At 57.3% G+C, this 22,516-nt stretch overlaps 1 protein-coding gene and 1 long non-coding RNA gene across 8 annotated transcripts in view; one reads left to right on the top strand and one right to left on the bottom strand.

Annotated features, from left to right (window-relative positions):
* Nucleotides 1–22,516, top strand: part of IQSEC1 (IQ motif and Sec7 domain ArfGEF 1) — a 118,966-nt gene that overhangs the window by 57,238 nt on the left and 39,212 nt on the right. For all 6 annotated transcript variants that reach the window (XM_040628396.1, XM_040628395.1, XM_040628398.1 and 3 more), the window contains exon 2: nucleotides 18,261–18,555. In XM_040628396.1, coding sequence (XP_040484330.1) covers nucleotides 18,261–18,555 — 295 coding nt within the window. The remainder of the gene's footprint in view (nucleotides 1–18,260; nucleotides 18,556–22,516) is intronic.
* Nucleotides 18,563–21,625, bottom strand: LOC121102477. Of its 2 annotated transcripts, XR_005834514.1 has the most exons (3): nucleotides 21,407–21,625; nucleotides 20,488–20,823; nucleotides 18,563–18,887 (listed from the first exon to the last, which is right to left on the bottom strand). It is a non-coding gene; the product is annotated as an uncharacterized LOC121102477 (long non-coding RNA). The 2 variants fall into 2 exon arrangements; XR_005834513.1 differs by lacking the exon at nucleotides 18,563–18,887 and having other exon boundaries at nucleotides 20,124–20,823.

Genomic DNA, 22,516 nt, shown 5'->3' with positions numbered 1-22,516 from the left:
CCTTTATGCCTTGGCTCCCTGGGCAGGACTGGGGCTCTCTGCGGAGTGTCCCCACAGGCCCTGCCTCTGCTGCCCTCAATGCCCCTTGCCTGGTGGTAGAGTCGGGCAGTGGCACCTGCCTTTGCCCCAAGACAGGTTGGCCCCTTACCTCGCTTGGCCTCTGCACACTCTGAGCGCTCTTCTCTGGCTTAAGAGACCAGGTCCTCCCGGGTTCCTCCCACCACTCCATGGCAGCACCGCGGTTCCCTAAGCCTCGGCCAAGGCCCTCTTTTCTTCTCACCACACGGTCTCGTGCATCCTGCAGCTTCTAATGGTGCCACTTTTGGAGCCTGGCACATAACAGGTCCTCAGGAAATTTTAGTTGCAATAGCTATACTAGTTGCAATAATATTCTAATATATTCTTAGGAATGTATTATTACTACCCCTGAGTCCCACCCCAGTCCCGCTCTGAGCAGTGACCACGCCCTGTCCGCTCACCCCTCGCTGGCCTCAGGTGCAGAGGCTGGGGTTGGTCAGATGGTCCGGTGCCTACCTTCTGAACGAAGGGTTTTTTTCCCCACTGTTGCGTGCTCATAGCCTTATACCCCTCCCTTCATCCCTGGGGCCCCCGTGCACTGTGGGGAGCGACAGTCCTGTGTTGTGATAGTAGCAACGGCTACCCTGAGCACGTCTGGGTGGCAGGCCCCAGGCGGAGGATTTCTGTCTGTATTATCGGTCGACTGTGAGGTAGACAGTACCTCCATTTGATGGCTGAGAAACGGAGGCACAGAGAAGCCAAGTCGCTTACCCAAGGCCACACAGCCCCTCCCTGCCACATGCCAGGCAGTCAGTCTACGGGGGAAGGGCTGTGTGCCGAAGCTGCAGGTGCGGGGGGTCGAGGCAGGGTGGCATCCCCTACCCTGAGCCTCCGTCCTTCCCCCAGACCCTTTCTGCGTGCCTGCTGTGGTACGGGGTGCCAACGAGGCCAGTGCGGGGAAGGCCGCGGTGCTGCGGGTTTAGGTCCCGAGAGAGCAGGAGGAGGTGGGGGGGCTTTCCCCGCAGAGGGCAGAGCATGCAGAAGGTGGGGTGTGTGAGGTGCTTGGCCCAGTGCCTCGGTCAGCCTGCCCTCTCCTCACCCCGTGTGGGAGGTATGTGCGCCCTGATAGGTTACGTGGCCCCTCCGTACCTCAGTTTCTCCATCCCAGAATGGGGAGAGGATTCCGCATCTGCCTCAAATGGTGGTTGTCTGCAACACCCAGAGGGAGCCCCATTGTAAACTCTGGACTTGGGGTGATCTGTTGCATCAGCAGAGGTCCGTGGATTAACAAGTGCACTATGGTAGGGGGTGGGAGGTGTTGAGAATGGGAGAGGTTATGTGTGGGGGGGGGCCACGGAGAATATGCGAAATCTCTACTTTCTGCTCAGTTTTTCTGGGAACCTACAACTGCTTTCACAAATTAAAATCTGTTCTAAAAAGTCGTTACAGGGCGCTAGGGGTTCGTTCGGTGCGAAGTGCTCAAAGCGTCTGTTGTCGTCGTGATGGTGTTCTTTGCACGTCATCAGTTCACCCAGTATTTCATTCAGTCACTTCATACGTGGTTTTGAACCCCTGGGGGCAGAGACGCTAAAACGTGCCCCCCTCCTGGGGTGAGCTCACAGTTGGGCAGTGAAGTCCTGTGGGCTCTCGTGGGCCCCGCTCCCTCTGCCGCGGGTACCAAGTGTCTTGGGGAGGGGAGCAGTGCACATTGCCATTGGCCAGAAGTCACAGCCCCATACGGCTGCGGCATGGGGGTGGAGGGGTCAGCGGGATGGACAGCAGGCTGGGGTGTGGGCAGGGAGCCTGTGGGAGGGGAGTGTCGGCGCCTCGCTCAGAGGTTTGGACCATGACAAAGATTTGATGCCATGAAAGACGTGAACGATTTGCATTTTAGAAAGTGCTTTCTGGGGTGCAGGTCCCCCCCCTTGCGGACAGCTTAGTGTTGGTGCAGGTCTGGGGTGGGACTGGAGAGCTGGGCCCAAGGTTGTCCCAGGCTCCGAGAGGCCCGCACGCCTGGCCCTGGCCGGCAGGGTGGGCCGGAGGAAGCAAGGCCAGTGCGACCGGCGTCTTCCTCCTCTGCCCACACTCTGTCCCGGAGCCAGCCTCCCCAGCCTGTGCCTCCCGCCCGGCACTCCCGGGGCGTCCCTGGGGCCCGGCCCAGCCCTGTCTGCTGGAGCCTGCCACAGAGAGCTGCTTTATTTGAGTCCATTTTGCACGTATGGAAATAACTAGAGGCCTCTGTATTTAATTTGGCTCAGCCAGGAAGATTTTTGGCCGTGTGTGTGTGTGTGTGTGTGTGTGTGTTTTCGGAAAACTCTCACTCCCGGGGCGTCCCTGGGGCCCGGCCCAGCCCTGTCTGCTGGAGCCTGCCACAGAGAGCTGCTTTATTTGAGTCCATTTTGCACGTATGGAAATAACTAGAGGCCTCTGTATTTAATTTGGCTCAGCCAGGAAGATTTTTGGCCGTGTGTGTGTGTGTGTGTGTGTGTGTGTTCTGAAAAATCTTTCCGAGTGAGCCCCGGGGTTGGAAGCTCGGTCGTCTTTATGCAGTCAAAACCAACAAGCACCGCCCTGGCTTAGCTGGGGGTGACAGTCTGGCAGAGAGTGAGCTGTAGGAAATGGCCAAAAAAAAAAAAAACAACAACTCAGAAAGGGAAGAGAGTGATGCCATACACAGATGAGATCATGGTCAGGGAAGCTGTTTTGTAACCTTTGTTGCTTGAGGCCAGGTAAGCAGTGGGTAGGATGAAGGGGAAGGGGCTTCCAAAAGTATAAAGCTCCATACAGATCCACAGGAGACGTTTCTGGTTTCCCAAGCAGGCAGTACCGAGTTTGGTGATGGGCTGGAGAACACTCACCCCGAGCCTGTCTTTTTGGCCTTGGCAATCCAGCAGTCTCTCCATCGAGCCCTTCTCTGATCAGCGGTGTGTGGTCCACAGCAGAGACGCCCCATGCGTCTACACGGGGGTCTGCAGTTGGCGAAGGGTCTCTCCCCCCCGCCCCCCCCCCACCGATTCCCACATTCCTGTTGCGCAAGTGGGGCAGGAGAATGATACCCACGGCAAAGAGGAGACAGCCGGAAGCCCAGAGACGTGAGGTAACTTGCCCCAGGTCGCTCAGCCCGGAAGTGGGGACCAGGTCCCGTCCTGGTTCAATCTCCTGCCCGAGCTTCCCCACGCTCTGTGGGCACATCTGGAGCCACAGGGACATCGTTCCAGATACAGAGACGGTCAGAGGGGGCTGCCAACCCCAGGAGACCACCTACGAGTCCAGTTGGAGAATAAACTTCACCATATGGAAGTAAGGAACGAGGACATCTGGGAAATCAGGGCTTGATGGCTATGATGACCGTGTGCTTCTGGATCGTGCCCAGTGTGGTGGCGTTACTTTGGTAGAGTCTTGTAAAAGTTAAACGGAGGACGCCGCAGAGCGGAAGGCCTTGGCGTTCCCGCTAGTTATGCAAAGCTGTGGGAAAGCTTGGATCCGGCCCCTCGGGACTTGGTGTTCTAAATCAGGTTCCTTGGGAATGACTGAGCCCGGAGCTGCAGATCAGACTGCTGCTCTTTGAGAGGGGTCCTCTGCGAGCCTTGGAAGCAAGTGCAGATGCCTTCAATAGTCAGGAGGGTGACGTGTGGGGGAGGAGCAGGCAAGCGTGGCGGGCACTAGGGAGTGGTGAGGACTGGGGCAGGGGAAGACCATGTGCCGTCTGGCTGTGGCTATCCCCAGCTCTCTGTCATCAAGCAGGACTATAGGCCCAGTATGACCAGATCCTCAACTGTTTCTCTCCCCAAGAAAAGTCAGAAGTCTGGACTTTCATTATAAAAAACCTCTGGATGTTAAATGTTGGTGATTTATTGCAGTGGGGGGGGTTGTTTGTTTTTTTAAATACTCTTTGGGCCTGGGGCTGCTGAGCTGGAGCTCTGTACGGAGACCTTGTGAGCCCCTTGCATGGAGGCGCGTGTCTTCCAGAGAGCTCTGTGAAGTCTACAGTGTCTGAATGAGGAGTGGCGGTGTGGGCACCGGGCCTCCCACCCAGCTGTCCCGGGGACAAGGCCCAGGGTCCCGGATGGGTGGGCCTCACCCCTGCCTTTGTCCTGGCCCAGATAGCACTGGGGAGAATAAAGGGCTTTTTCACAGCCTGTCTGTGGAAAGGCTGCCCGTCTTGGGTTTGACTGCAGGCCTGGTGTTCGAGGCCTGATTTTCCTCTTGGTTTGGGCCTTATCCCTGGTTTGGTGCTCCGGTCCCCAGACATAGGGTGAGATCCCAGGCAGCTCGAGGACCTCTGCGGGACTAATGGTGATGCCACTGTGAGCGGCCCCTCGCCAAGCAGAGGCCCTGGCTGGGCTATCAGGCAGGGTGTTCGCGTCCTCATGCAGAGCTTCATGGCTCCCCTCTGCCAGCTGGCTTTCAGCCGAAGTAAGAGCTCACATTTGCCAACCTGTGGCGTGAGACTCTGCTCCCGCTTCCTGTCTGAGGCCCCGCCAGCGCCGGCCTGGCCCCACAGGCCTCCCGGGGTTATGGAAGGTGGGCCCAGGGGAGCTGAGCCAGGGGTGCCGAGGGGTGAGACTGCATGAGGCCTCTGTTCCTTTGTGACTCGGGGTCTGGAGAGCAGTGCTGTGGGTGTAGGTGACGTATCTGTATCTTGGAGAAACTTGCCAGTCCAAGGCCCAGCTGCCAGGCAAGGGAGTGAGTGTGGACACAGGTCCCTGTCATGGCTGTGCCATGTGTCAATGACCCAGCTTAGCTTCTCTCCCCTCCAGGCTTACAGATGAGAGAAGAGTGAGCCCCGCCACTGGAGGGGAGTGAACCAGGGGCCCAGGTGACATGCCAGGGGACAGTGGGCTAAGGGGGCACCGCCCAGGGGGTCCGAGAGGAAATCAAGAGGGGTTCGGTCCTGTGGCTCCTGGTCCAGGGGAGAAGGTTGTGGGGCGTTGCTCCTGGCACAGAGCTCTCTATTTGAATGCACGAACAAGTGAGAGATGCCGCTTCCCAGGTGCGTATGGGCTCCCTAGTCGCTGGCAGCATCACTCGTTCGTTCCTTTGTTCGTTCATTCATTCATTCATTCATTCACCCAACACATATTGACTGAGCACCTGCTGGCACCAAGCCCTGTTTGAGGCCCTGGGGAGGCCTGATAAGAAAGAGAAGCAGCACAGGCAGCCCCACCTCCGCCCTTCCCAGTCCCACTTTCTCCTGGCGAGAGACGGACTTACAGATCAGAACGAAGGGGAAAAGTGGTCTGGAGATGTGCGGTGAAGAGAACGAAGAGTTCGACATGACAGAGGCAGTGGAGGTGGCACGTGTAGCCGAGAACACCCCTTTTCCTTCCTTCCTACCAGGGCGACCCCTTTCCCCCACGTCTGCCGCATTCTGAGCTCCAGGGGATGCCCCGCGCACCACGAGGGGCCTCCCCCAGCCCTGCACCGGGCACCGTGTTTCTGCACAGCCAAGACCCTCTTCCTGATGGGAGCCCCCTGAGTCAGGGACATTCAAGGGTGATCTGCTCGCAGGTTCGTGGGGCTGCCCTCCAAGCCCTCCCTGTCCCCAGGACCCTGACCTCTAATCTGCGAAGCCCACTCTCGTCCTCCGGGCTGTTTTAATGGGAGTGACTCCCAAGCCACGCAGTGGGACAGTCCAGCCTGTGTCCCGCAGGCAGGCAGACAGATGTTCTTTATGTTCGGGAGTGAGGCCTGGGCTGGGGAGACTGGAGCCACCACCTCCCCGGGGCCGGAAAGATACCTTGGAAAACATGTTGACAGGACAGGGCGAGGGCCTGGCCGCGTGCACTGGCTTCACAGGACAGCAGACTTTCCTTCTTCCCTCTGGCTGTGCGCTGATGAGAACAAGCCCCATCTGAGGACGAGCGCTGCTGAAGCCCCTCCTGGATAATTCCCTCTAATTAGGCAGGGCATTAGCTGTCTGCAGGGCTCCTTGCCAGGGCACCGTTCACCTGACTCCACCATGTGGCCTCAAAGCGGCGGCCTGCCTCCCCCCTACCCAGGCCAGGCAGGTGGGAAATTGAGGCTCAGGGAAGCTGGGGTTGGAGATCCCCACCATCACTCACGTCATCAGGATGGAAAGTGCCTTGCAGCGCCGTGCAGGGTGCTCGGGATCAGACGGCAGGGAGCAAGAGTCGGCCGCCGCCACCATGCCCTGCCAGCTTGGGCATCGTGCAACACGGTCCCCTTCCTGCTGTGCTCAAGCGGTCCGAGAAGGCCCCGCCACTCCTGACTGCGGCCTGCCTCTCCCCCTGCCGCCTGCCCGCCCCGCCAGGAGCCGCGGGCAAGCTGGGGGAATGCTGGATGTTGGTACCGTAAGCATAGCTCTAAAAATAGCCTCCCACTTTGAGAAGTTCATTGTTCAGAGTCCTATATGTTTATACATATATAAAAGCCACTTCTGGAGGTCTCAGTGCCAGGTAATTAGAGATAATACCGTAACCAGGAGGTGTGTCTGGGCCAGACCTTGCCTCGGCCTCGGCAGGGCAGGCCTCAGGGGGAGAAGTTAGCAGGAGGGGGTTTGGCCTGGAGGTCGGAGGGCAGTCAGCAGAGAGGCAGCTGGGCACCCATGGTAGGGTTGCTCTGGGAACAGCTGTTCTGGGCTCAGGGGCCACCTGAGAGGTCTAAGGGGTCACAGGAGCCAAGAGATGTAGGGATGGAGACCAGGGGTCAGTGGTAGGGGCTGTGGGCCCACTCCCTGCAACGGGGCACAGGGCTAGAGGGAACTTCCCATTTTCTCGTGGTTGAGACCTCGGGCTCCTGAAATTGTCACTGCCTAAGTCCTGGCTTGCTGCTGGGTCAGGCCCCCTCAGCAGCCCACTGACCCCGTCCTTGTCCCTCAGGGAACAGTGAGACCCCCCCAGAGGAGGGGCCCCAGCTGGCCTCATCCTCGGCTGCCAGCTTAAATTTCAGTGACCCCAGCCCGTGTCCAGTGCCCTCTCCTTCTGGTAGCTCCTCCCTGGGCCCCCCTCTTCTGTCACCATTCAGATGTGCCCGGGTCTGTCCCAGCTTTAAAATCAGTCTTCCTTGCAGCCCCCAGCCCCCTTCAGCTGCCACCCTGACCCCACTGTCTTCTCAGTCACCACCCTCGAAGGCTTCTTCTGTGCCAGCTCCTTTCCTCGCCCCGCCACAGCCCGACTTCTGACCCTGCTCTGTGCCAGCCTTGTGTCGCCCTGTCCCTGCTCCCTGCTGCCTCAACTGCTCGGTGATTCTGGCCTCACCAGCTCGGCATCAGGACCCTGAGGACTCTTGTCCTTCCTCTCATTCCTCCCACAGGTGTCTCTGGCTTTTCCTCATCCCCCACATAGATCTCTTCTCACTGTCACCACCTAGCTGTGACAGTGCTGGCCCCCAGGCACTGCCACCTCCTCCCTGCATCCTTCCCTGCTCACCCGGCCTGCAGGTGCCGGTCCTGCCTGCCCCTCCAAGCATGCCACACTGACCTTCTCCAGCCGCTGTGGACGCTGCGGACACCCACCTCCGCCCGCTCAGCCTTCGCCCCTCACTGCCACACGGTGCTCCTCCTCGGGTCCTGGCTGGTGGTGCAGCCCTCCTCGGAAGCCTCCCCACCTCCGGCACCAGGGCACGGGCTCCGCTCGCCATCCTGCAGCGCCAGACGCGTCCTCTGTTACCGTTCCTAACACGCCAGTCGTTATTAGTTGCATCCCCCAGTGTGCCCACGAGGACAGGGCTGTGCCTGTCTGTCCACTGCCACACTCACAGTGCCTGGCAGGGGTCTGTCACCTACTTGGCATTCGGTACATGTTCACTGAATGAAGCACCAGAGTTCTAACAGAATCTAGTTCCCCATCCTAGTGGGGAAGCCCCAGTGCTCAGGACCTGACATCCAGACAGTCACAGCCCCACGTATAGTGGTATGGTGGCACCGTTAAGTGCTCTGGAGAGAAATGATTTGGGGAACGATAAGGGAGAGCCAGGGGAGGAGGATGGCTTTTAAATGAGGTGAGCCGAAGGAGGTGAGGGAGTGAACCAGGTAGGCACCTGAGAGAAGAGACATCAGGCAGAGGGAAAGGCACGTGCAAATGTCCTGAGGTAGGAGTGTGCCAGGAGTATAGAGTGACAGTGGAGCTGGGGTGGAGTGGCCAAGAGGCATGGAGGGAGGGGGTAGCAGGAAGAACATTCGGGTCTCATGGTCTTCTGGGTCACTCTGAGGATTTGAGCTCTAGATCCCAATGAGATGGGAGCAGAGGAGGGATGTGGTCAGAGTTGTGTTTTAATAGGATCCCAGCTGCTGTCTGGAGAAGGGTGGAAGGGTGTAGTAGAGAGGCTGTGGCAGCAACACAGGGAAGAGGTGCAGGCGGTGCAAAGCGGGCTGGTGGCAGGGGGCAGGCCAACGGGTCAGATGTTGCCTCTGCCGTGAGCTGTGATGGTGGAGCCGGCAGATTTGCTGACAGATGGGAAGTGGGGTATCAAGAAAAGAGGCTTGCCAGGAGTTGCTCTCAGACTGTTGGCCCGAGCCACTGGAAGGATAGTTGCTCTCAGCCGCGGTCGGGGAGGCTGCCAGAGGAGCTGGCTGGGGTTGGGGGAGCACAGGCACTCTGAGAGGGTTCCTCGTCATCCAAGGGGTGGTGCTGGGCAGTTAGACGTTGGGGTTTTTAGGGTGCTTTTGTGATTACTGCATATCCTCATTAAAGCAAATTTGGTAACTAGTGAAAGCAGGAACCCACCCGACTCCCCTCCCACCCCCTGCCCTGGTACCTCTTGGATGATCCAGAAAGCTCGTCACCCCCCTCGCTTTAGATGTGGAGCTCTGTTGGGAGCTCGTTGGGCATGTGTGGCTCATGCGGACTCACACCTGCGGCCCCTCCATCCCCGGCCTGGACACTGTCTGGAGGCTCTGAGCACAGGGATCAACCTCTGAGTTGTCTCCTTGTGAGTGTCTCCTGTGGACTCGTTCTCGTGGCCTCTCCTAGAACTGCCACTGGCCCTACAGGCTAGGAGCACATCCCTTCCTGCTCACCACTCTCTCCTGAGGACACTTCCTTCTGGGTCCCATTCGTCCTGACCCTGCCCCCCAGGGGAGACGCCCAGCAACCCCTCCCGTGAGGGACAGAGCTTGGGGGAGTTCCTGGGTGTTCTTAAGTCAACTCGGTCACCAGCCAGGCATCCGTCCTCCCCAGAACCCCTTCTAAGCTGTGGTCCAGGCTGTAAGGCTGTAGGCTTCTGTGGGACTGCTGCATTTCCACCACCTCCTCTCCCCACCCCGACAAGAGAAGAGGGTGTGGATAGCCTCCGTCACTTCCCTGGGGAAGTCTTCTCTGTCCCCTTCTTGCTGGGCATACCAGCTGTGTGTCCCTTGGCACACTCACTCTTCCCTTGAAACGCACCCGTCTGTGTCCTTGTACCCTGCTCCTTGTGGCCAGGCCTGCCTTCGGGGGCTGCCTCCTGGCCCGGGGACTTTTCACAGAGTGGGAAGGACTAGGAGAATGTCGCACCTCTGAGTCCTGGCTCTGCTCCGAGCTCTGCAATCTTGGGCAAGCCATGAATCCTCACTGGGTCTCCTCGATGCAGTCATTGCAGGGATTAAATATGTGGGCAGGGATTAAGTATGTGGACATGGCTTGTGCAAGGGCTCCCCTGTGGCACAGTGCATGAATGTATTTGTGTGGTGACCCACCCTGAGCCACGGCAGTCCCTGAAGACTGGTTTTCTAGACCCTGCTGGAATACCTACTCTACCCCCTGAGGCAGCCCCTTCCCCAATAGCTGAACTGCTAAAAACCTCTACTTCCCTGAAGCTCCCAGGCTGCATTCACCCCGCCTCTGGTCCACGGACCTGCCTGCTCCCATTGCCCCAGGATGGCCCTGCAGAGATCTAGGAGTTGTGGCTGGCCCTAAGGCTGCTTTTCTCCAGCTGAGCCCTCCCTGCTCTTGCTCAGAGGACGTGGCCTCCTTTCCCTTCCCACCCTCACCTCCTCCCCAGACCCTGCCCTAGTCTGTCCCCATCCCTCCCTGAGGACCTGGAACAGAGCAAAACCGTCCCCTTCCCTGGCCTGAGTGATAAACCTCAGTTAATATGGCCTGGGCGGCAAAGAGCTGTATAAGCCCTACAACAGAGCATGTGAGGGCTGGGAATGAATTGTCCTTTCCCTGGCCTAGACTCCCTTTCTAGAAATCAGAAACCCTAAGAGCAGAGCGTGGGGGAGGCCACAAGGCCTGGAGGCATGGGGGCATCCGTATTTCAGGAGGCTGTTTGGCTCTGGCCCGTGCAGACTGCCAGCAGTCGGTGTGGACCAAGGCTCCTGGGATGGGCATTTAACCACAGACAGGCTTTCAGAGCCCTGCTTCCTCCAGCGGGGGCCCCAACCCGCTCTGAAGAGGGCAGCTTCGCCATGTGATACGACCGACCGTAGCTGACCACATACAGCCCAGGCTTATTTCTCTCATGACCGTGCACAACCCCAAGAAACCCCAGGCTCTGGGCCCCAGCCGTAGACCCCCAGCATGTCCACTGCATACTTTTCCTCTGGGCAGCGGGGTGGCCGAGACACCCACTTGGGGTCAAGTCCCAGCCCTGCTCTCCTGCATGGCTAACCTTGGCCCAGTGACTCAACTCCACTGAGCCCCAAGCCCAGAAGGCACAGCCCCCTCCTCGCTCCCAGGGATGGTAGTTGGGTTACAGGCTCTGTCTGAACACTCAGCACAGCACCTGTGCCCAGGTTTACAGAGGGGAGTCACTGCTGCTGACCCACCTGGTGTGTGTGCGTGCACGTGTGTGAGTGACTGAGAAGTCCCACAAGCACAGTGAGTATGTGCAGACTCAAACCACGCTGCCTGGGTTCTAGCCGTATGACCTTGGGTTTGAGCTTCACCTCCTCGCCGTGCCTGCGGGGTGGTTTAGAGAACGAAGTGAGTTACAGAACGCTTAGAAGACCGCTCACTATAGAGACATTAGCTGTTATACCAGCCCCTGAACAAGAGGGTCCCTGCTTCCGCCGTGCCCCCTTGCCTCTCTGCCCAGAGTCTCCTCTAACATTTTTCTTGAGAAAAGTCATTCATGACTTCACAGGCCATAATTAGAGACATCCGTGGCCCGAGTGGCCAAGGGCCCCCCAGCCCTGACTCACTCCCCAGCTAGAGTCAGGACGTGGCGTCTGGGCCATGGGGCCCGGGTCCCTTCCTGGGACTCTCCCGCCCTTCCTGGGGCCTCGTCACCAGCCCATGGCCAGAGGCGGCTGTCTGCGCCGAGACAGGCCCCGCTCGCTGCAGGCAGAGGCGGGTGACACTGGCTCGCACACTGGGCCTGTCTGCCCCCCACCTCTAGCTGCCGGGACGTGTAGGTTGGGCCCTGTCAGTCAAAGAATAATCAGAGACGGCGATTACAAAGTGTCTTTTATAAGTCAGGCAGTCTTTTAAGGACTTCATCTGTGTTCACTGTTAAGCCTCATAGCAGTCGTGTGAAGTCGGGACTCTGCCCCCATTTTACAGGAAAGGAAACTGAGGCATAGAAGTAGTCCTGCCCACGGTACACAGTTGGTAAGCAGCAGAACCCAGACATCTGATTCCAAGGCTGCAGCAGGGAGCCTGTCCAGCCCCTTCACTTGGTGGAATGCTCAGGGATGCTGCCTGGGAAGAGGGGAACTTTTCTAAATGTGTTCTTAGTTCTTATGCATTGTCCTAGGGCAGTCGGAAACTCTGGACGCTGTTCTGTAGAGATCCAGCCTTTCCCCACATAAGAATCACACCAGCCTCCAGCAGAGGAGAGCATGTTGGGAAAACTGGAGAAGAGGAGGAAGAGGTTGGGGTCACTTTCCAGAGACTCAGGGCTCCGAGTCCCCAGGCCAGCAGGGGAGGGTTGGGGACACATCCGTGCGTAGTTCCAGTTGTCACCGGGACAGCTGTGCTGGGCCGGGCCCACCTCTAGAGCCCCACTGTGCACGTGTGGCCCTTTCTCTCAGGAAGGAGCCAGTCTCGGGTCCTGTCTTTGCGGGAGGCCAGGGCTTTAAGGGACCAAGCCCTCATGGAGCAGGACTCTTGGTGGGGGGGAGGGGGATAGACCCCCACACTGCCTCTTTCTCCAGGTAATCTACACTATGACAGAGTATGGGAAAGGGGGCCTCACTGGGCGGGGAGGTGGCCCTGTGCAGGAAGTAGGATTTGAGCTGGGACCAGAGTGTGGCCTCTTAGAGACAGACTGCTCCAGTGAAGGGCAGTGGGGAGCCACAGGGTGGGAGGACACGTTCAGATGGTCCGTAGCGGCTTCTAGCCAGTACAGGACTACTTTTGCTCTATTTCTGGCAGGTGTCTGACCTGCTACAGCTTGCACACCTCCAGCGACAGGGAGCTCACCACCTCCCAAGCAGCCCTAACCACGTGAGAGCATTCTTTGTCAGGTTGGGTGACCTTGGTCATGGTTCTGTCCACAGAAATCTCCCTCCTCCTCTTGTCAGCCTGTCAGAGGCTTGATGATAGACATCATCTCTCCCCTCTGGCTGCTTTTCCCCTGCCAGGCAGTCCAAGCTTTTGGTGAGAGGTGGTTTCCAGACGTTTATTCCTGGCATACTGTAATTTGGGGTTGGCAAGTAGAGTTCATGCCACGCGCCAGCTGGGGTCAGTCACGTGGAGCGCTGGGTTGGACGATGTGCAGGACGGAGTCTGTGATCAATTAGCAATGTCTGCCAGACGAAAGTGGGGCGAGCAAGTGCCCCAGGTTTGTGATCTGCCCTCTAGGGCTCTAGATGGTCGGTCCGTGCAGCACCCAGACACGGTCCTCTGCCGTGACCTGACACCTGTAGCGGGCCACAGGGCTGTTTTTGCTTCTGGCTTTGTAAACTCATGTTAGTGACTGGCTTCCCAGCTGTGTCACAGCATCGGCTCACGTTAAACTTCTGGTCAGCCAAAAAAATCTTGTCTTTTTCCTAAGAACAGCCATCAAACCGATCTCCCCCCGGGGCTTGACATTGTTTCCATTATATGGATATATAAGTAATTTAAATCAATCCCTTGTTGACGGGCATTTCTATTATTTCCAAATGTTTATAATTAGAACCAACAGTGCAGTGAAATTCCTTGTATTTACCTCTTCGCAGATTCACTCGTTTCCTTAGCGTGACTATCTAGAAGAGGGATTACTAGACCAGGAGCATCTTCTGGGAGTGCTGGGCAGCAGCCTTCTAACTGTCATAGAATGTTCCAGAAACACTAAACTGTCAGAGACTGTCGGGCCCTGGGAACAGGTGCCCGCCCCACTCCCTGATTTGCATATGGCCCAGGCGTCTGAGAGAGCCCATGAATGCCGTTGTGTAGTTTCGGACCCACTACAGTGTTCAGGCCTGGCTGATGGACCCAGGTTGTGGAAGAAGCTTCCCCAAGGGAGCTGACCTTGGTGATGAGACATTGAGCTCCAGTCGGGAAATCACCGTGGTGAAGAAGCAGTGTGCAGGGTGGGCTGCTGGTAGCGGGCGGGGGGGGGGGGGGGGGGAATGGGCTGGGCCGGTTCCGGTGGTTCCCTGACCCCCAACTCCCTGCTGTGTCAGGTGTGGACATCATAAAAGCAAAGATCTATGGGGTGTCTGATCTGCTGTGGGGAGGGAGAAGATGACTGTTCTGTTCACACTCCCCCAGGAGGGAACTGGGGGCAGAGCTGAGTACTAAGCAGAACAGGGGACCTCAGGGTGTTGCTGTGAGTAAAGCTTCTTTACGGGTTCTGCCAGAGCCTCTGCCATATCGAGTGGATTTAATAATTGTTTTTAGCTAGTACTCTGAAAAAGTTATACCAACTTAGACTTCTGAAATGCCTGTTGCTGACCATACTTGTCAACGTGAACCAGCTAGCTGGCTCAGATGAAGAAAAGACTCTTTTTATGTCTGCTAGTGTGTAGCGCCTGATTATTTTCTGGCTTAAGGTGGGTTCTTAAGCCACATACAAGCGTTCACGCAGAGTCACGCAGTTCTCACTTTTTTCCGTCCTGTACTGGAGCGCAGTGTCCATTGTGGCGTCATCTGGCTGCAGGAGGATGGTCTGGCCGTGTCGATTCTGATGAGGGTGGTCTGAGGTTGGTTGTGATTTTGGCGGGAGGCCTGCCACACTGCACCAGTCAAGGGGATACCGTTCACGTAGATTTAACAGGACTTGGTGATCGAGTGAGTGGGGCAGGGGCCGGAGCTGGCGGTGGGGGAGGGACTGAAGAGATGACACCCGGGATCCTGGCTTGGGTCACTGTGTGACGATGGAGAAACGCATAGGAGGTCTGGCAGGGATGCTGTAAGAAGCCGCTCCAGGACGCAGCCAACAGCACACAGGGGGAAATGCCTTCACTCTTTTGGTGGGTATTCACTGAGCACTGTTAGCCAGGCACATATGTTGGCACTTGGGAAAAACACCAGTAAGCAAAACAGACAAATTACCTCCACCCTGGTAGAACGTATATTGTGACATGGGAGATAGACAACAAACCAAAAAACATGGTAAATATATTATGTGTTTTGAAGTGATAATCATCATTGAAGATTTAAAAAAAAAAAAAAAACAAAGAAAGAGACCAGGACTCTTGAAGGGGAGGGAGCTGTGATTTTGAATCTGGTGATGGCAGAGATCTGGGGAAGAGTGTTCCAGACAGAGAGAACAGCCGGTGCAAAGGCCCAGAGGCAGGAGCATGCCTGACCCCTTTGAGCAGAGAGGAAGGAAGCCAGTGAGTCAGGAAGTCAGAATGAGCAAGGGGGGGAAGGAGCCAAGATGAGAGCAGCCAAGGTCAAGCATTCAAGGACGTTGTTGCAAGGACAGCGTCTTCTAAGTATGATGGGACCAGGGGAGGCACTCGATCTTATGTTTTGTCAGAGTCACTGTAGCAGCCGTGGGGAAGAGAGGCAGGGGGACCATCGAGGAGGCTGTCGTGATAATCCAGGGAGCAGTGATGGTGGCCTGGACCATCTGCTGGGAAGTGGGCAGAGCCCGGGTGTGTTTGGAAGGTAGGGCTGATAGAGGAGAGGAGACTGGAGGTGCCGTTATGGCGAAGAGAAAGGCTGCAGGTGACCATCAGACCCCTTCCCTTGGCTGTGAGGGGAGGCTTGGCCCTCTCTCCCTAGCATGTTCTAGAATCTGCTGGTTTAAGACAGTTGGGAGCCAGGTAATGCCCAGAGCCAGAATCCTGGACTGACACAGCCCCAGAGAGTGCTTGTCTCCCACCAGCCACCTACGTCCCTGTCATGTCACAACCCACGTTGACATCCTGCTCGTGACCCCAGCCATTGAGGCAGCCAGGCCCTTCCCCACTGCCAAGCAACATGGAGCCCTTGAGTTCAGTAGCTTGTCACCTGCCGCTCTTTCCTCAGCCCCTTCTGCTCCAAACCACAGCCACCAGGGAATGATGACAACCTCTCAAATTCACAAACTGACCCCTACCCCACCCCCACTGCTGTCAGGAAGAATGCTCCTTTGCCTGTTCACTGTTACTTTGAGGCCCAATGAGCAAGTCCTAGGTAGAGGGTTGAATCCCCCACAGCCATGAGAGGTGGACACTGCTCCTTTATCCCGGGCACGTCGGGGCAGCACGGTGAGGGTCCCGGCCCACCGCCCCCTGACAGAGCTGCCATGAGGCGCGACAGAAGAGCTTCCTGCTGTGGGGACCTGCACAGAGACTGCCCTTTGGTCTCCCTGTGTTTCTGTAAACTCAGGGTTGTGAGACTATTTTAAAACCTTCTGAGCAGAGCCCCGGCTGCTTGTCTTCAAGGATGAGATTTTGTTTCCTGTCAGCCTGTTGCTTGGAAAAACAGACTCGGCCCCTGACTGACGCGTTTCCAGTATGGGGGATGTGTGTGTGGAACTAGTTCCTTATGAGATGCTCCCAGGCTGCACAGAATAGTTGAGGCAGGGAGGCGCTTGGGGCCAGAGCGAAGGCGGGGGCCTTGGGTTGCCTGTCCGTGGGTGGGCTTGCTTATCGAACACCTGCAGGTCTGATAGAGGGATTCCCTCTCTCTTCCATACAACTACTGATCAAGCCACCAAGTATTTATTGTGAAGTACTGTTCAAAGCTTTATCAAAAGAATGGGAGAGTTTTTAGCTCTGCTGGTCCCCATCCTTCTCCCCTACCTGACACATATATACGGGGCCCAAAGGAAACCGCTCTTGGGTAACTGATGTCGGGAGAGTCGTGAAGGGTGGCTGTTCCTCTGACACCTTAAAAGCATTGAGTCCATCCCACATGAATAATGGACAGGGAGACAGGCCTTGAAATGAGGGGTGACCCACCCTGAGTCGCAGCCATATCAAGGCAGAGCATGCAGAGCTCTTCCCCAAGGAGAGACCTTTGTCACACTTTAGCTTCTGGGGAGCAGGATGGGTTGTCCTTGGTCGCAGGACACCCATTGCATGTCCTCAGAGGCCAGAGCCAGTTGGTGGAGCAGAAGTCCCATACTATTCTTGAACTACGTGTTGGAAGGCAAGTGCAGGGATTTGCAGCCCATCCCTGGCTCGGGGCAGAATTGGAACCACAGGGCAGGCTGCTTCCCTCTGCCCCCACTCTGAGACTGTCTCCCCCAGGAGCCCATGAACAGTCACATTCTACACTCACAGGGAGGCCCTGCCAGACCTTGTGATGTGACTGGAAGCAGAGCGGGGCAGGGGGTAGACCAGTTGTTCCCAAGGCTGTCGCATGCAGGGTGTTTCCATTGGTCTGAAGACAGGACCATTGAGGAAGGACTGCAGCCTGGGAAGGGGTGCTGCGTTCCCTTCTCTCTGCTGGGCCCCTTCCAGAGAGTCCCCCGCCCTGGCCCCAGGGATCAGAGGGTCTTTAAAGGTTGAGTGATATCCTGCAGGGACAGGGAAATGGCAAGGCTTGACCGGAGAGGCTACTAGAAGCCGTGTTAGAAACAAACTTGCCTCTTAGTCTACAGCAGGAACCAATGTCCGTTTTCTGAGTTCCTGAGTTTGGGATGCATAAGCCAGCCAGTCCCTCTCAGTCCCCCCAGTCTGGCACCTGGAATGTTGAGAGGGATGTGTCTGCGTCCTGGGGATGAGGTTCAGTGAGGTGGAGGGGTGCACACCGCCCCCCCCCCCCAGGTCTTGGAGTCCCACCAACTTGGGCTTTGATCTCAACTGACCCACTCACTACCTGTGCGACCACAGGCAGGTTCCTGTACTTCCGTGGGCCTCGGTTTCCCCACCTGGAAAGGGGAAGTTAGTGATTCTTTGCAGACTGGTTTTGAGATTTAGAAAAAAATGTATGTACAACACTGTATTCATTCCCAAGCCTGCAGTAACAAGGACCACAGACCGGGCGGCTTAAACAACAGACATTTATTTTCTCCCTGTTCTGGAGGCTCGAAGTCCAGTATCAAGGGGTCAGCAGGGCTGGTGTCATTGAGACCTCTCTCCTTGGCCTGCAGGTGGACGCCTTCTTTTTTTTTTTTTTTTTTAAAGATTTTATTTATTTATTCGACAGACATAGAGACAGCCAGCGAGAGAGGGAACACAAGCAGGGGGAGTGGGAGAGGAAGAAGCAGGCTCATAGCAGAGGAGCCTGATGTGGGGCTCGATCCCATAACTCCGGGATCACGCCCTGAGCCGAAGGCAGACGCTTAACCGCTGTGCCACCCAGGCGCCCCAGATGGCCGCCTTCTCACTGAGTCCTCATGTTGTTGTCCCTCTGTGCGTGTCTGGGTCCTTATCACCTTCCTCTTCTTAGAAGGACACCAGTCACGTTGGATTAGGACCCTGACGGACCTCATTAACCTAACTCTTTGAAGACCCTATCTCTGACACATTCTGAAGTACTGGGGGTTAAGACTTCAAGATATAAATTCTGGGGGCACACGGTTCAGCCCATAACAAACCGCCAGTGCCTGACCCCTAAGTAGGTATATATGAAAGAGTTACTTTAGTGAATGTCTTTCTAAAATAAGAACGAAAAGTACAAAAATTGGTGGTTTACTTAAACGCAGGTGGTGGGAGTGAGGGAGAGAAGGTGACCACATCCATTTCGTTGGTTAGCAGATTTTCACTGGCCACGTACTCCTATGGGCCAGGCCCTGATGTAGGCACTGGGGCTCATCAGTGTGCATCGTGGGTCAAACCTCCGTCCTCGCAAAGCTGACGTTCTCATGTAGCAGATGGACAGTAAGCAAAATCAATCAGTAAAGTGTGTCAGATGCCAGCTGGCAGCACGGGGGACACTGTGGGGCTGCCTCTTGCCCGTGGCCCCCTCCGGCCTCCTGGCTCCCTGTTGGGCCCTGGGGTCTGGTCTCCTACTCACAGCAGGCCTCTCTCGTCTCTCTGTCCCCTGCAGCGTGGAGGGCGAGGCCCCCAGCAGCGAGACTGGCACGTCGCTGGACAGCCCGTCGGCCTACCACCAGGGCCCCCTAGCGCCCGCTTCCAGCCTGAGCCCCGACCGCTACGAGCACACATCGGTGGGAGCCTATGGGCTGTACTCGGGGCCGCCAGGACAGCAGCAGCGCACACGGAGGCCCAAATTGCAGCACTCCACCTCCATCCTTCGCAAGCAGGCCGAGGAGGAGGCCATCAAGCGCTCGCGGTCTCTCTCTGAGAGCTATGAGCTCTCCTCCGACCTGCAGGACAAGCAGGTAGGCGGGGCCCACCGCACGGGGACAGGCAGCCGGGCAGATGCCCGGCCCTTACTGGGGCGGCCTGAGGCAGCAGGAGGCTCAGCTCTCGAAGGCTGGAGTCCCACGCTCTCCCGCAGACTGAAGTCCGGTTAGGTGCCCCTGTGCTGTGAACATGGCCTTCACCTCGGCCCAGGCCCCCCGTCTTGCCCCGCCTGACCTGCGGAGGCTCTCGTAGTGAAGGGATTGGAGTGTCAGGACTTGGCCTCCACCCCACTCTTCATCCTCATGGCTGTGCACGCAGGTTAGGTGGCCAGACGCTGAGCATCTGAGGTCCCAGGAGAGGCCTGAACCTTAGGTAGTCCTCAGGAGGAGTCCCCGAGGAGAAGGGCAGGAGGTCAGCTTACAACATAAATAGCACATGCTCCGAAAAGAACACCAAGCCCATCCACAGCCAGTGGGCGAGGTTGCTTATTATATCCCTTTGGTTTACAATTCTGTGTTCTCGTGGGAAACGGCCTCACTGAAGGCTCGCTTCCTCCCGCAGGGGCCTTGGCCCAGACCCACCGTGGGGTTGGCACCTGTGTGCAGGGCAAGGAGGGCGCATGGCCTGCCCGCTTGGCTGGGCTCCGGGAAGGACTAAAATAGCCTCTCGGGGTTGAGGGAGAGGCCTGTCCGGGCGGGGGGTGGGTGGGCAGAAGGAATGAGCCATCACTGGGCGGGGGGCAGAGAGCTCCCATTTCCAGGACCTCAGGAGTGTAGGCACCTAGGAGCTCCTTGAATAAGAATTCTTGGGTGAAACCGAAGGCAAGTTTCAGGCTTTAAGAGAACCTCAGGCTGTGGCAAGCAGCCGTGCAAATATGCAGGGCGAGGCTTCTCTGTCCAGCTTCCGTCAGCTCCTGGGCCGGCTCCTCGTAAGTCCTAGCTGGTCGCATCAACCCCTCGCCTTGCCACCCTCCACTCCCCGGTCTTCCTACTGGTCTTTTACAGAGCAGAGGTCTGGGCCTGGTGTGGCACCTGACTTCCAGGAGCGGTGCGGGTACTGCCCTGGAGGGTGGGTCTTCCTTTCCCCCAAACCCCGACAGAGTCCCCTGCCAGCCCCCTCCCTTCCCTGTTCTCAGTGCTACCTGCCTCAGCCCTGATTCTTCTCATCCTTCTGCAGATGGCCCCTTGTCGGGCTGTGGGAGCAGATACCGCCCCCCCCAACCCCCGTGGCACTTGGCTCTGTGGCCAGGCCCACAGCAGGGGAAGACCACCTCTGTTCCATTTATCACTTACACCCAGATCCAAAGTGGATCAGAAGCAGTCGATAGTAAAAGACCTCCAGCAGAACTGTTGAAAAAGACGTGAGGAAGGTGAAGACCTCACAGAGGCCTATGGAGATAATCACCTGCTTCATACGGCCTTACTGTGGCTGCACCTGTTCCTTTTGATCCCACCCACATGAAGCAAATGCCCCCCGTGTGCCAGACATTGTGCTGGGTGCCGGGGAGTCAACAGTGGACAAGGCGAGGCCCTAGCTCTTGAGCCGACACTTTGGTCCAGAAGATGGACCCACAGGCAAGTTAGCAATAAATTCCAGAGTGTGATACAAACTCCAGAGATTATGAAAGAGGGGGAAGAAGTGGAGCGACTGTGGGAGGTGACAGCATCGGATAAGGGCGGTGGGGAAGGCCTCCTCAAGGTGGCATCTGAACTGAGTGTTTGAGGAAGCAGTAACCCCGGGTGCAAAGGCCCTGAGGCAGAACAAGGGCAGCAGGGAAGAGGTGGTGAAAAGGTAAGAGGGCCACGGAGCTGTTGAGCTTCCTGGCAATCAAACAAGAGTGGGAGTAGGACAGATTACGTGGGAACTGCCAGGTAAAGATAGGCTGCACAATCCCACAAGGAGTTAAAGTCGGGTCACGCAAAGTCCCGTTTAGTGAAGGGAGCCCTCTGGCTTCAGGGCCTCCTCACCTTCTGGTGGTTTCCTATCAATGAGAGCAGGAGTCCTGAGTCATCAAGAGGTGGTAGTTCTGCTTTGTGGAAGGGCGTTCCTCTCTGTTCCCTATCCCTCCCCTGCTGTTGAGAAGGGTCCTCTTAGAGGGAGAGTGAGGGCTAGGGGTCACTCCGCATCACGTCACTTCCCAGAGCCTCTGTCCTCCGAGAAGGGGGATCCCAGAGCCCCTCTGCAGACTGGATGTCACGTGAGTATCGGGTGAGGGCGATGTACAGCAGGTGAGCACATACAGATTGGATTCCCTCCCCTGCACCCCGATAAACTTTCTGACTGGGCCTCGGGTCCGTTGTGGCCTAGAACAAAGAACAACCATCGTGAGTCTGGGGGATGCAGAAGAGCAGGCCTGGGTCAGTGTGTGTCCTCCAGGGAAGACCAGGAAGGAGGGACTGAGAGGGGCTTTGATGACAACACAGAGCCAATTTCTGCCTTTCCAAAGTCCCCCTTCTCCCCCCATCACCCTTCCCCCAGATCTGGGGAGCCAGTCTCAGACAAACAGGGTCGCTGCTTAGTTTTCTAGGTCCAAAGTCAGCAGGAGAGAAAGAGCCCTGAGTGAGCCCTGGGCTTAAGCTGGTGGCCCTGGTGTCATGACTCCGCTCCCAAAGGTGACATGAGGGGGGCCAGGCTACCAGCCTTGAAGGGCAGAGAAGAGAAGGCTTCCCAGAGCTCAGCCTTGGGCCCTTTATCGGCCCCGTCGGCTTTCAGAGCTCCACTCAAAACCCCCAAAAAACAAAGTCTGCTTACAGATGTGGAAGTGAGGTCATCTCTTTGGATGGTGTTCAGTAACTTCAGGGCAAGAGAAAAAACAGACCCACCCTGGCTGACTCTGGGCCCAGAAAAGTCGTTTTGATCCACCCCCCCCACACACACACACATTACCCGCTCCTCCTATGAAGGGAGCCACTCTGCCCGGCCTGCTGTTCCCTCTCCTGTAGGGCCCAGAGAGCTGGCGCGTTCAGTGTCCAGGGGGAGCTGGCATCCCTGACGTGGGTGGCCTCCCAGAGCTGGGAAGCAAGGGGACCAGGACCTGCACTGGGGTGTGGGAGGCTCTCAGCCCTCTGTTCCTGGCCCACCCCACAGCGGCTCTGAGCAACCTTCTCCCCCGACTCGGGCCATAGCGTGGATTTGCTCAGCATCTGTTTGGCTTTGTTTCAGTTAGGTATGGGACCTTATCTCTCTGTGCCACCTGCTTTGGTGTGATGCCCGGCACGGCATAGGCAGGTGGGATCTAGACAAGCAGGGTGTGGTGCTTTGCCTCCCTGGCACAAGTGTGCCTTCCTCCTGAGGGCCTTAGGCCTCTCCTGGCCCCACACCAGGTGCCCCCTCTGCCCAGCACCCCAAGAGCCCTGGCTCGGCAGAGAAGCCAGTTCCTTATCTTGAATTTTCTTTGATTCCTACAAGGCAGGCTCCTACTTTATGGGCATGTTTTCACTCAGGAGCGAGGCACGGGGAGCAGCCCGTGGGGTTGTCCTTGATCACCAAGGCATGAGCCTCATGGCTTCAGGAGGCTGGTGTGTCACACAGGGGAGACCCAGGCAGTGCCACCTGCCTGCAGCCCTGCCCCATCCCTGTACCTCATCATGGAGAGGGACCATCGGGGCCTGGGGTGCCAGAATGAGTGCTCGCTCTGGAGTCTGGAGGCCTCTGGCTGTGAGCTGGGTCTCTCCTTTGGGCCTCAGTTTCCCCGTCTGTCCAGTGAGGGGAGTTGGGGACCCCATAAACTGTAAACACGGTCCAGGAATGCAGCTGAAGGTCTTCCAGCCCCAGCTTGGGGCTGTGCTGAGCTTGGCATGTGCTGGGCACTTGTGTCTGTCTCGTCAGGTGCTCAGCAGGCCTACAAGGTAGGGCTGAGTACCGTCCCCACTTTACAGATGAGGAAGCAGGAAGTGCACGGCCCCAAGGCTCGCTCGGAGTAGCACAGCTAACGAGGGGCAGGGCCAGGATTAGAGCCCAGGCATGTGGCCTGGAAGCCTGCTCCCCGCTACGGTG

Source organism: Ursus maritimus, unplaced genomic scaffold, assembly GCF_017311325.1.
Source record: "Ursus maritimus isolate PB19 unplaced genomic scaffold, ASM1731132v1 scaffold_14, whole genome shotgun sequence".
Taxonomy (NCBI): Eukaryota; Metazoa; Chordata; class Mammalia; order Carnivora; family Ursidae; genus Ursus; species Ursus maritimus.
The sequence above is the reverse complement of the archived record's forward strand: the minus strand, read 5'-3'. Positions and strand labels throughout refer to the sequence as shown.